We start from the raw sequence: 12,881 nt of genomic DNA, 5'->3' as shown, positions 1-12,881 counted from the left end.
CCCATACTTTTACCCAGCTGGCAAATTATCTGGAAAATCACTGTCAATGACAGTATCCCTGCCGATTACACTCTGATCAGACGGCACCAGCTGAATGCAAACAACCAGCATACAACAGCTGTCAGACATCTAACTGTCACTACCGTCAAAAGATTTCTCTCTAAAGAAGAAAATACAATTTGAGGACACAGTAGTAATCCTCATCTGTCATTTTCACATACAGCTACTTACCTGAAATTTGATTTTCTGAGTAGAACAGGGTTTTGTGTGTGGCACGTTGAAATGGCATTCATATTGGCTTTCAATTCACCAACACTAACATCACCGACTTAAATGGTAAACAGAATACAGTGATCTGAATTGTAGCAATATCAAATTTCACGGGAGAATAGAAATTCTGCAATCATGATCCTTTAGGTGAAATCATGTACGACTTGTCAAAATATGTGCATCTCTGGCGACACTGGAAAGACAGTTACGTGGTGTATATGTCACAAGTGACAGCAATGAATACTTGCTGACAAAATTTAGAAGTCAGCTCAAAATTGAAATGCCATACTGAACAAAGAGGATGTGCACATCAAATATAATGGTGGAATTAAATCACAAGTTGCAATTGTCGCATAAAATCGATCAGTGAAACACTGATATATCTGGCTTCGTTTGCCATAACCCAAAATGTCACCAGTAAATAGGGATTTTTGCAGAGATTTACACTTGTTATTGCATGAACCATGTAAAACAAAAATTTTCCTCTCTACGCCAGAAATCTAAATCAGACTTGTACCTGAACAAGCACGCAAGTAGATTAAATATGACTGTCAGACTGAATTGAAAGAAATTATGGGTTTATATCACTGTCAAATCTGAAACACTGACTTTTCTCAACACCTAGCTGTGCCTGTCCAAAGGAAATACCCTTGTCATGAACAAATATGCCAAACCATGCATCAATTACTGCAGCTGAAAAATAATATTTTCATTCTTTCATTGTAAAAGTTATCATATGAAAATTATGGGTACAGAACAAGGTGAAAGCCAGTGTTCAAAGTTGTGTAAAACAAACCAACTATTGTTGAACTTGTCCTGTCTTTGTTGGTCTGTTGGTCATGTTAAATCAGTCAATCAAAGAGCGGGGTGTTGTCAGAATCTGCACTGAACAGTCGTATGGGACCCATACAGCCAATGTAAATACCGTATCAAAGGTACATTGGCAACTAATGAAAGTTACATATGTTTGTCATATTAATGTTGAACTGTTATGTAAAATTTAAACATTGCAGCTACCGTATGTTAATGTGATGCATTTAGATATTGTGCATGAAATATATTGTTGTATAAAACAAGAATTACACAGAAACAGTTCCGACGACTACCCGCCACTCCACCCCCTCCCTTTCACATAGTACTTTAAGCAAAATCACATAACCTTGGAAATGGATAGATTGTCTTTGTCCAAGACAGTATAAGTGGAAGTTATTATTCAAAGTTGTGTGATACAAGCTACATGCTGCACTTGACTTTTCTTTAAGGCTCTATTGGCACACAAAACAGCCAATTAACATACCGCTGAAAGAATAGTCATATTGCCATGGAAATACACAGGATGAACTGGGGCTTTTTTGCAAAGACAGAACATCACTAATAAAGTAGTTGTACACCGTGATATGAGTATATGTACTGCTATATGTATACAAATCCTTTCAAAAAACTGAATGATAAGAAATCATTTTGGAAAAGCAAATCTCATTTATAGAGCTTTTACTGGAAGAACAATTTTATACGAGATTTCAGAATAAAAAGGTCAGGCCTGGACAGCAATATTTGCAAAGTGCATACCAATTTAATGCAGCAACTACTCACGACATTAATGCCACCACGATCATCTGACAATTAATTATGCGTCCGTAAAGATCAGAAGGAAATGAGGGTTCCTTAGTAAAGATACGTTACTTTCTTAATAAAACGGCTTAAATTACATTTATGCAAATGAAGGACACAGGATGAAAACAGGCTACTTTATTGCAATTACTCCTGACAAATTACCCTTTGTTTTCAAGTGGGGAAAAGCTGAACAACATTTTTTAATTACTTTGGAATAGGTAAGTGACCTTTTAATAATCTTTAAGGTAGAATATGTTTTGGGGATAGATATTCGGACTCTCACAGTTTTACAATTCTTTCGGGTCTACTGCTTGTGGGTGCTCATTTTAAAGCTCTTGGATTTAGAAAAAAATTGAAAATTTTTTTTTTCCCCCATAGACTTAACACAGGGATGGCAGCCATTTTAAATTCCAAATACCAGTAAACATCAGGTAATCTGTTTCTCTAGTACCAAACTTGCATAGTGACCCCCTGATTTTCACTCTTGATTTGCTAAGAGTATGGTTTAAATTTTCATTGAGGAAAGTCTGAGGAAAAGTTTAAGTCTTTCACTTTCAAGGTGCAAGCTACCTTAATTTTGAAAAGGTAAGTGATCTTTGGAACAAAGACAGTTTTTATCTAAAGGTACATTGAGCAATATATGATTGCTTAGTGAGGGTTTGTGTCGGTAGTTCCAGACTTTCTGAACACTAACCAGATATAATCCCAGAGTACACAGAAAAGGGAAACAAAGTGAACTTCTGAAATTTTTTATTATTGTGTTAGAAAGCAAGTATCATCCATTCCCCTTCTTGTCCTGAAAAATATTGAAATGCAAAGAAGTGGCCCTCAAAAGATACCACAAAGTATACAATATGCAAATTAATTATTGTTGATAAATAAATACCAGTTAAGACTAAAATTCACTTTTCAACAACAACATTAGACACTTAACACAGACACACAGATACACAGACACACACAGAGGCTGTATTGACAACTTGAACAGTGGGCATTTCTGCATTATTTGTGTGGTGGAACAAGAAGTTTATATTTCACAAACAGAAAAAAAAAATTCTGGAAAATACATCTAAAATTACTGACATCTAAAATTACGGGTATTTGAGCTTCAAATGGACCCTTTTTGCATCATTTATATCAAGGGAGATGCTGGGAAGAGAACTCCATAGCCCTGAAAGCAATTGATACCTGATCTCAAGCTTCCTAAAAATTGACACAATGGCAATTCAACCTGTCGTATCAGACTGCATCGATGACATTTTGTTGAGACCACTCGGTATCATCGTGTGTTCTCGTTGGCAGATGGCATCTCTTATTCCATACAATTGGGGACAAAATAGTGACAACAATAAACTGTGTTATCAGAAGCATCAAAAGCATGTTATTCTGTGAGCTTCCACATCTTCTAGTCACTATTACGTAATGTAGCTTTTAACCAAAATGTTTGAAAAAATGGGAAAACTATCATTTGACAGAGGGGTGACGATGAATGCTATAAATAAAGAAGAGTAAATGACAAAATTTATCTGACATCTTGAAGTAGTGATTATGTATTTTCAATGCAGAAGTCTCTTTTCTCACGATGCTCAAAGGTTGCACATTACATAATTTGCAGTTTAAATTTACAACGCTCACGGCGAAGTCTCGAATTATCTCTTGCAGTAACTGGGAAAACCAGGTCATGATTTTCACAGTTAAGAAACTGCAAATTATGGATGTATATTACATATAAAGATAATTATCACCACACAAATATAAATACTCAGAAATAGCAACCAAAAGTGCAAGGTATACGGGTACTATGAATCTATTTGTGCAATGCACAAATCTGAAACAAAATTATATTTCACAGAAAAGCAGTAAAATATACCATTAAAATGTTTGTACTAAAATCCAATTAAGCTATCAAAATATTTGACAAGATAATGGAATGTTGTAATAAATATTTCAATTAGAGAGAAAGCTCAATTTTTATAAAACTGCAAAGTATGTCCTATCTGAAATTTGCCGCTTGAAATCTCTCTTAATCAGATAAAATGGATTTGAACAAAACTGTGGATGCATCTGCCAGACATTATTTTCCTATGTCAGTCACTCCCATTGGATGTAGTTCATGCGCTAACATACCACAAAGAACCCCACATCTCCCATTCATGAGACCACATTACCACTCGGTTAATAATTTTAATGATATTCATTATGTAAACTATCAAATTACAGGAATGCACCTTTCCTTGTAAAGATTGATGAGTGGTTTTGGCAACACGGCAATCAGGTTCAGCTACTGCAGGCCTATTTGGCAATCCAAATCATGGTTGGATCTTTGTCCATTTTTCTCAATAAGGCACTTTAAATAAAATTCTTTGTTTGCCATCTGTGTGCTAATAGGTTTTCAGAGAAAATTAAGAAAGCAAACACAATGTTAACACTCTTACTAATAAAAATATTATTTTTCTAAAAGAAGCCAAATTAAAATTGAGCTTATGTTAACATACTTGCATTTTTTATTCTGTGTTTGTTTTTTCCCCAGCTGACTGGTAGGTTTTTCAAAAATCCAAGGACGGCAAACAAAGAATTTTCTTTAAGTGGCCTAGCAGGAATAATCTTGTGAGATTTGGATGGGATGCAGTAGAGTTTACGTGCAAGCTCTCGCAGAATCGGCAGACTAGGTCAGTGTTACTACTACTATATGCCTTCTAGATCAATGGAGGAAGTGGTTTTATCCGATTTCAGATCAGATTATCAATCAATGTACCAGCATTTATATGAAGTGTGGACATATAAAAATACAAGGGAAATATAAAAACCCATGTCTCGTATGTCTAACGTTACTTTAATGACAGAGATAGCAGGGGATAAAAGATTGAATTTGCCTCAGACTAGAAAAAACGACAAATGTGCTATTTTTATGACTATGCCTTAACATTTAGGTAAGCAAAAAACATGTTGTGAATGTCAATTGACCTGGTTTTCAGTGCATATAAAGTTAAAACAGACTGTTTGTGTGTATAAAATGACTTCTGGTCTCCACGGAAATCTTGAATACATCTTTATTTATCAGCTGTGTTTAATATCACCATTTATGAAGTTTTAAGTTTTCACAAGACATATTAGAAATATTAATGATAAAAATCAACAATGTTAGGGTATAAGCAATATGGCCACCTGTTGAACTTTGTATATGCTAATTTTATTATTTTTTGTTTTATTGAATTGGAACACTCATCCATGTACTCCTGTTCTGCGATGACAAAACCCCCGTTTCAGTGTTGCACTGTGGTAGGGATGCCATTCTGATATGATTTCATCTAGTCTCCGCTGTGCTAAAATTACTACCTGATATTATGATTAAACAATTAACGGGGAATTGTACGCCCGGCTCCACAAATATAATCAGTGATATGAGCTGATAAATGTGAACAAAGCAGATGTGTTAGTACAGGCTGTGAGCAGTCCCAGCTACTGCTTTGTGTGTGTGTGTGCATGTGTGTCCTTTTCTTTCTTGTTTCTTTGACAGGTATCCATTCATTGCCTGCTGAAGAAAACTAATCCCATGAAAATACAAATCGTGAATTTCACGACAGCAAACAGAGTAACTACCAGTCACTGTTGCTCTCTCGCTCTTCTTTTTTTAAATTCATGCTGCGAGACATTTTCAATTTTGATTGCCTTACGCAAACACAGTAGCTCACTTTCAAGAGTGAGATAGTCGGGAACTAGAATTTACACCATGCAGTGTGCACTGTGGTATCTAAGATCAATAACATATCCATTTTTTTATCTTTCAGATCCCCAGTGCCCGCTGAAATATACACAGTAGAAGTGTGATATACTGGTAGTTCCTGCAATATTTCAAAATTAGACAGCAGTTATGAGTTCCACCGAATAGAACATTCTCTGTCATTCCAGTAGACCAATTTTTTCAAAATGAAACAATTCTGCCAAGATGAAATTTTTTGTTCACAAGACTATGACACCCAGAATTTCAATAACCATGTATTTAAATTTCTCCCCACAGAACAACCACAGTTTTGCTACATGCAGTGCTTGATTATACAGCATTTTGTAAAAAATTGCTGCCATTGGTGCACAGAATTAATTTGATCCCAGCAGACAAAATATGAATCTTTGCATTTCCTTTTAAAAAAATCCAAAAATATTTACTCTTTCAATGGGAAGCATATTTGCTTTTGGGATCCTTTTGTATACTGACATATACCAGCAACATCATTCAATCAGATAAAGCCCGGCTATCTGAATGGTTAGAGAGGCACCATCAAGATCGTGTGTGTAATCACGAACACGCCACACAGTAATTTCCTTGTCCGCAAAAATGACATCACGGTTCCGCACAATGCACAGTATCACAGAAATCATCCGGGGATTACCATGTGAATGGCTGAGTATTTCTTGAATTAAGATTTGCAATTACAATGAACAGCAAAGCCCCCATGGTACTATCACTTTACAAACTCTCGTGTGCTCTGATTCCGTGGTCCCTCATAAATATTCCATGTTTACCCTTTTCCGTAGCCACAGTATTATATCGTTTCCAACTTATCCAATGATGTATTTATATCTTCCCATAATAACTTCATGCACTGTGCCTGCATAAGGTATATAGTCATCCATTTAATCCATGTCCCTCAATACTATACTGTTGATATCACTGCAGGCATTGAACTTGATATTTCAAGGTCAAATGACGTCTAAACAATCAATTGCTATATTAAACAATCACATACTATCACTGCAGGCATATAATTATGTATAATGATTTTTATATGAGACAAAAATATTTTATAATTAACGTAAAAAAAATCAGTGCATCTTCACACTTCGCCCTGTCAGAGCTATAATTTTTCTCACCAACATTTTAATGCAACATTTCAGAAATTTTCATGAATTTTCTGGTAATTTTGGACCAAAGGGACAAGATTTTTTATTGGCTACAATTTTGCATCAAAATTTGGAGGGTATCTCAAAAAGATTGTCTAGGTTAGGTTTTATAAAGGTGACAAAAATGGACCTTGGCACTAAATTTGTTATAACAGATTTTCATTTCCCTCTAAGATAATGGCAAATTAAATGGGATACCATCCAAAACATTTACGGAACAGGTTTCAACGATTCCCAGCAGACTTGGCAACAGGTGCCAAATATATGAAATCTAAACCCTTCAGTCATCCCAAAGCTATCAGACAGATTGGTTGCAATTTCAACCCACTGGTCTGGAAATGGTCTGTACAGACATGAATGTTTGCTGTCAGCTTAGAGGAAGATGTAGCATCCTACCTGTTTCAGGTATACTCGGAAGCCGGGGCCGAAACATGCTTGTTTCTGCTACCATCAACATCGAACACACTGATAAACTTGGCAAAAAAATATGATAGATATATACAGATGCTTCTCCTTTCTCTTTTTGACCACGAGAGGGCAGTAGACCACTCTTCAACTTTTCCTGACTTCTCCAACGCACAGCACAATATATCTCATGCAGATTGACTTTCTCTGAATAACTTGAAATATTAATTTCGATGAAAACTAGTGTCCTTAATTATTAAAATTGTCTGAAGTGAGGGATGAATTTCATCAATATCCTTAGCTAAAAAAATCACCATGACGACCAGGCACAGGCCTTCAGGTTATCTGCCTGAGACACGTTTGAGGTACAAAAGGCACAGGCAAACTATTGCATTTCAGCTTTTTTTCATGACACTTACAAGTCTTGTTATCACAAAAAGCAAAATTCCCCTCTATAAAAAGAGCATTCCTTTTCTGTTTTTACAGAAACCTAACATACCAGTGCAATTATGCACAATACACTGCAGTATTATACATTTTTTCAAACATTCAGGATAATTAGAATTCTGATGAACAAAAATTGTGTAATATGTTGCAAGAAAGTGAAGAAACTATTTAAAACTGGTAACACATTCTGAATCACCAGCATACCCAGTTGGTAAAACCTGAAATTTACCTGCAGTACAGTAATGGTATTTCCAAGAACAGTGTGCCACCATTCATCATTATGACAACGTGTATTCTCAGAAAATGGGAAAACTATTAAAGGAAGTATTTAAAAAAAAATAACAATTTAAAACTCACCCTACTTTCATCGGCACAGGTCAAGCTTTCATAAATTCTGATTGTGGAACCATGAATTTTGAAATTTGGAGTGTCTCCAATATGGAAGCTATAAAATTGTGTAATAGTTGAATTGCGGAGTATCATTGCACAAACACTCGGGGCGGGTTGCTATCTGGTTACATAACTGTCCATTTATGCAGTCACAAATTGTGAATAATTGATTTTCATTATTGATGTTTGATTATTCTGATCCAAGTCATTCATTATGGACAATCACTCCACGTGACATTAAGTGATTTTTTTTTTCTGTATCATTTATTTCGATGATAATTGTTTCCCGAAGAATTGCACACAGAAGCACGTCACTGATATAATCACAATTTGAAGGTGAAGAAAGAATGAGAAAACAAATTCCACTACAAACAACTGATTTTGAAATATTACACTTTACCTTTCTCTGGCTTACCTAATTAGCATAGATTGCGTGATAGTGCATGCACAAAGTCTAATCATAAATATTTATTTATCATAAATCTAATAGCAATTCTTGAAATTTCCCAATGCAATCCAAAACTGATACGTTGTGCATCTATTCTATATGGAATTAAACTCACTAAAAGTTCTCACTGAATATTGCTTCTTTTGATAATTAACAGTTTTGGGAGTCTTTCATACTTTTTGAATGGTTGAATCCAGCCAATCAATGGGTGTGCTAGCTGTCTTTCTCTTGAGTCTTAATGCTGCAGCCAGTTTGCTGAGGGCATGTGGGGCAGATCGTCCATGTAGCCGACACGAACACGAAGTGTGTGTTACCGGCTGCCAAAACTATGAAAAATAGTAAAGAATGAGCTACAAAATCACTATCAGTTTTAAGTTGCAGGTAGAATAAGTCTGTGCCTTTGTAAAAAATACTAAAAAAATAGTAGAAAGTGAAGAAGCAGCTGAAAGTTAGTTGAGGAGACCTTGACCGCATATCATTTGCATCTCATTGTCGGCTACATGGACTGTGCTGAGGGCATGTGATGGATGGTACCGCCTGTTGCTATGGTTTCTGCCATCGTGCTGCCAAAGACCTTCATTGAGCTGTAGGACTGTTGAAGTTGTCCAACTTCAGTTGAGTCATATGGTCTCATTTATAAAAAGGTTTGAGGTACATGTAGGGATTTTAAAGTATGTTTTTGTGGTTGGAAATTTTAAGGACATAAGATTCTGGAGCTATTGCTGTTGTCAAGTTGCAATTGCTTCTATTCCTGTTGTCAAGTTCCAAATGCCCTATGGTCTGTTGCTATAGTTTAATGATTTTCTTTACAGTATGCTCTGTAACCATTGTTTTTGGTTTTAACAACTGTGGCCAATGTTTTGAGAAACTTCCAGAATGTGTTTGCATTTATTCTGTGACAGAAAAGTATCAATGCAACAGTGATTTGCCAATGATATGGATGCCTTTCCATGCAACAGATCTGAATTAATTCTCCAATTTATTGGCATGAAAAGGAAATGTCAACGGTAAAAATATAAATCTGTCAAACAAACATTGAAGGGACAACAGCTGTAACTCTTGATGATATTGTCATTTTTTTTGTTCTTTACAACAGGCAGACGTCTTGTTTAATCTGCTCAATAAAGTAGGTTGAAATAATATAGCTTTGCTGATACAAGGCACTCTGGTACAAGTTAATGTGATATTTTACTGTTGATGAATGCATTTCAGTCCTGACTAAATTTCAGATCTAAGCAGTACCGGTGGCATTGGGTATTATTATACACATACAAGCTGTGTTGACAATAGGTATTTTGACACGGTTCCATGAGTAGAATGTAAATCTGAATTTTGCACACAGAACATAAACTAATGCAAAACACATCAAGAGTTACAGATAGAAGAGGTAAGGATCATCAGAGTCTGAGCACTGGGTTCAAATATAAACTTTTTAGGTCCTGCAAGTATATCAACATACATATATACACATTACACATTGAGCAAGCAAGCAGTGACATATGTTGGTACACATTATATTACCATGCCCTGCCCGTAGCATTTTGATTGGTCGAGCTGAACCATGTGACTGACCCAAATATACAGTAATGGTTTGTTTACATGCCCGTGAATATGAATAATAAGATTAACAACTCAAAATATCGTAACTTTACAGCTCAAACGTAAATCATAATCAATCACAAAATAAAATGGAGCACTTGTAGGTCAAGTTGAGATGTTTTTTCTGAAAACATCTCCGGATTTGCCAATTTTTTCAGCGCGCGTGACAGTGCGTCGCGTAATGCTCAGTTTCTGGGGCCCAGTTGTCGTTCGCTCCTGAAATTTTGGAAATTTTGACGGTTTTTTTGGGTTCGCTGATAATATAATGGAAATAACAGACTCCGCTCTGACCATTAACGTTTATTTGTGGGCAAGGGCGAGAGGAAAGCCAAAAATTAACGGGCTCGGCAAGCCTCGCCCGTTAATTTTTGGCTTTCCTCTCGCCCTTGCCCACAAATAAACGTTAATGGTCAGCGCGTCGCCCGTTATTTCTATAGTATACAGCGCTTTGGCAGTACAGTATAATTTAAGCTATGGTATTCAACAAATCAAATATATTTTCTCCTGTTTAATATAAAGGCACATTTTTTGCCAATAATTTTTGCTTTAACCTATATATATCTGCATGAATTTCTCTCCCACAATGAGTAGTAAACTAGCATATCTTTGCAATCATGTCTTTGTAATGTGTATTTGCATCGTCTCTGTTTCAACATTCATGTCAGACATGTACATGTAAACAAGTTTTACTGATCCAATTTCAGACACAGTGCACTGTTTATCAATCCTTCACAAAAAGCTATCAGTATTTTATACAGTTTTGTCAGACACATTATCAGCTTATATATTGCAAAAATAAATTGTAAAAGAGCAGTCAATGCTGACATGCACAGACTTTGAAGAACAAGTCATCGTTGATGACACAGTCCCCACTTGTTAATCAGTATTTTGATTAAAGGTCCTCAAAGAGGATAGAGTCCTCTTCATTAGGTCTGTGATAAAATACTTTTGAATGAATTCGCATGATACATGTCTGAGTTATGGTTCAGGACATGAAAAAAATCGTAACAAAATGGTCGCACAGCGGCCATATTGGATCGCATCACAAAACAAATTGATATGCATAGCTATGATATTGGTCGATGTCCTTGTACCAACTTTGAATAAAATGGTCAAAACATGCGGATATGCCTGAGAAATGGCTCTGTACATGAAAAAATCGTAATAAAATGGCCGCCTTGCGGCCATATTGGATCGTATCACAAAACAGATTGACGTGCATATGTATGACATAGGTCAATGTCCTTGTACCAACTTTGAATAAAATCGGTTGAGATATGCCTGAGTTATGGCTCTGTACATGAAAAAATCGTAATAAAATGGCTGCACAGCGGCCATTTTGGATCGTATCACAAAACAAATTGCCGTGCACAGCTATGACATTCGTCAATAAGCTTGTACCAACTTTGAATAAAATCGGTTGAAACGTGCCTGAGTTATGGCTCTGTACATGAAAAAATCGTAATAAAATGGCCGCCTGGCGGCCATATTGGATCGTATCACAAAACAAATTGACATGCATATCTATGACATTGGTCAATGTCCTTGTACCAACTCTGAATAAAATCGGTCAAAACATGCCTGAGTAATGGCTCTGTACATGAAAAAATCGTAATAAAATGGCCGCCTGGCGGCCATATTGGATCGTATCACAAAACAAATTGATGTGCATATCTATGACATTGGTCAATGTCCTTGTACCAACTCTGAATAAAATCGGTCGAAACATGCCTGAGTAATGGCTCTGTACATGAAAAATCGTAATAAAATGGCCGCCTGGCGGCCATATTGGATCGTATCACAAAACAAATTGACGTGCATCTGTATGACATTGGTCAATGTCCTTGTACCAACTTTGAATAAAATCGGTTGGAACATGCCTGAGTTATGGCTCTGTACATGAAAAATTGTAATAAAATGGCCGCCTGGCGGCCATATTGGATCGTATCACAAACAAATTGACGTGCATCTGTATGCCATATGAAGTAATCCTTGTATCAAGTTTGAATGAAATCGCTCCAGGCATCTCAGAGATATCTGCGTGAACGGACGGACGGACGGACGCACGCACGGACGGACGCACGCACGGACGCACGCACGGACATGACCAAACCTATAAGTCCCCCCGGACGGTGTCCGTGGGACTAACAACCTTAAAGTTTTGGTATATCATTATATGCTTCACAAAATAAAGACATTTTCAATACCAACCAAAAGTTACCATGGTAAAATTTTCATTGATACAGCAATTACGTGTCCCTTGAATCACACTGACATTTTTTAATATAATGAAACACCAATATCATCTTCGTTGATACAGTCTGAATGTGAAGTGAATGACTTTGAGATATTTCCAACTGGGAAATGAGTTTGAAAAGAGTCCGTCTTTATGACCTGATATAATTGAATTCTTTACTCACAGACACCTGTTTGCACAGTATCTTTTCAGTTTTGTTGTCACGCATATCTACCTTGCTTTGTCCCTGAGTAACAATGCCATAAAATCTGAACTTATACACCATTTGAGCTTGTGTGATTTGTTTATCAGTTTCCTGTTCAACGCCTTGAGTGATATTGACAGCTATCATACTGTTATGTTATCCACTTTGTTACTATTACTATTATTATTATTATTGTTACTATGTTGTTGTTGTTGTTGTTGTTGTTGTTACTGTTCTTCTTGTTTAAGCTACCATTTTATGCAAAATATGAATCAGTATTCAGAAAGGTGAAAATGATGTTGAGTCAATATTTGTTTTTGTTTTGTTTTTTTATTTCCCCATTTTATTTTGTACACAGGTATCCTTTA

At 36.1% G+C, this 12,881-nt stretch overlaps 1 protein-coding gene across 8 annotated transcripts in view; it reads right to left on the bottom strand.

Annotated features, from left to right (window-relative positions):
• Positions 1–12,881, bottom strand: part of LOC139145376 (calcium/calmodulin-dependent protein kinase kinase 2-like) — a 118,194-nt gene that overhangs the window by 59,880 nt on the left and 45,433 nt on the right. The window contains exon 1 of one of the 8 annotated variants that reach the window (XM_070716499.1): positions 7,180–7,247. The exons of the other annotated variants lie outside the window; for them this stretch is intronic. Coding sequence (XP_070572600.1) covers positions 7,180–7,240 — 61 coding nt within the window. The 5' untranslated portion in view covers positions 7,241–7,247. Of the gene's footprint in view, positions 1–7,179; positions 7,248–12,881 lie in introns of those variants that run through there. 8 annotated transcript variants of the gene reach the window in all.

Source organism: Ptychodera flava, chromosome 12 (assembly GCF_041260155.1).
Source record: "Ptychodera flava strain L36383 chromosome 12, AS_Pfla_20210202, whole genome shotgun sequence".
Classification (NCBI taxonomy): Eukaryota; Metazoa; Hemichordata; class Enteropneusta; family Ptychoderidae; genus Ptychodera; species Ptychodera flava.
Note: the sequence above shows the minus strand (reverse complement) of the source record. Positions and strands in the feature narration are given on the sequence as shown.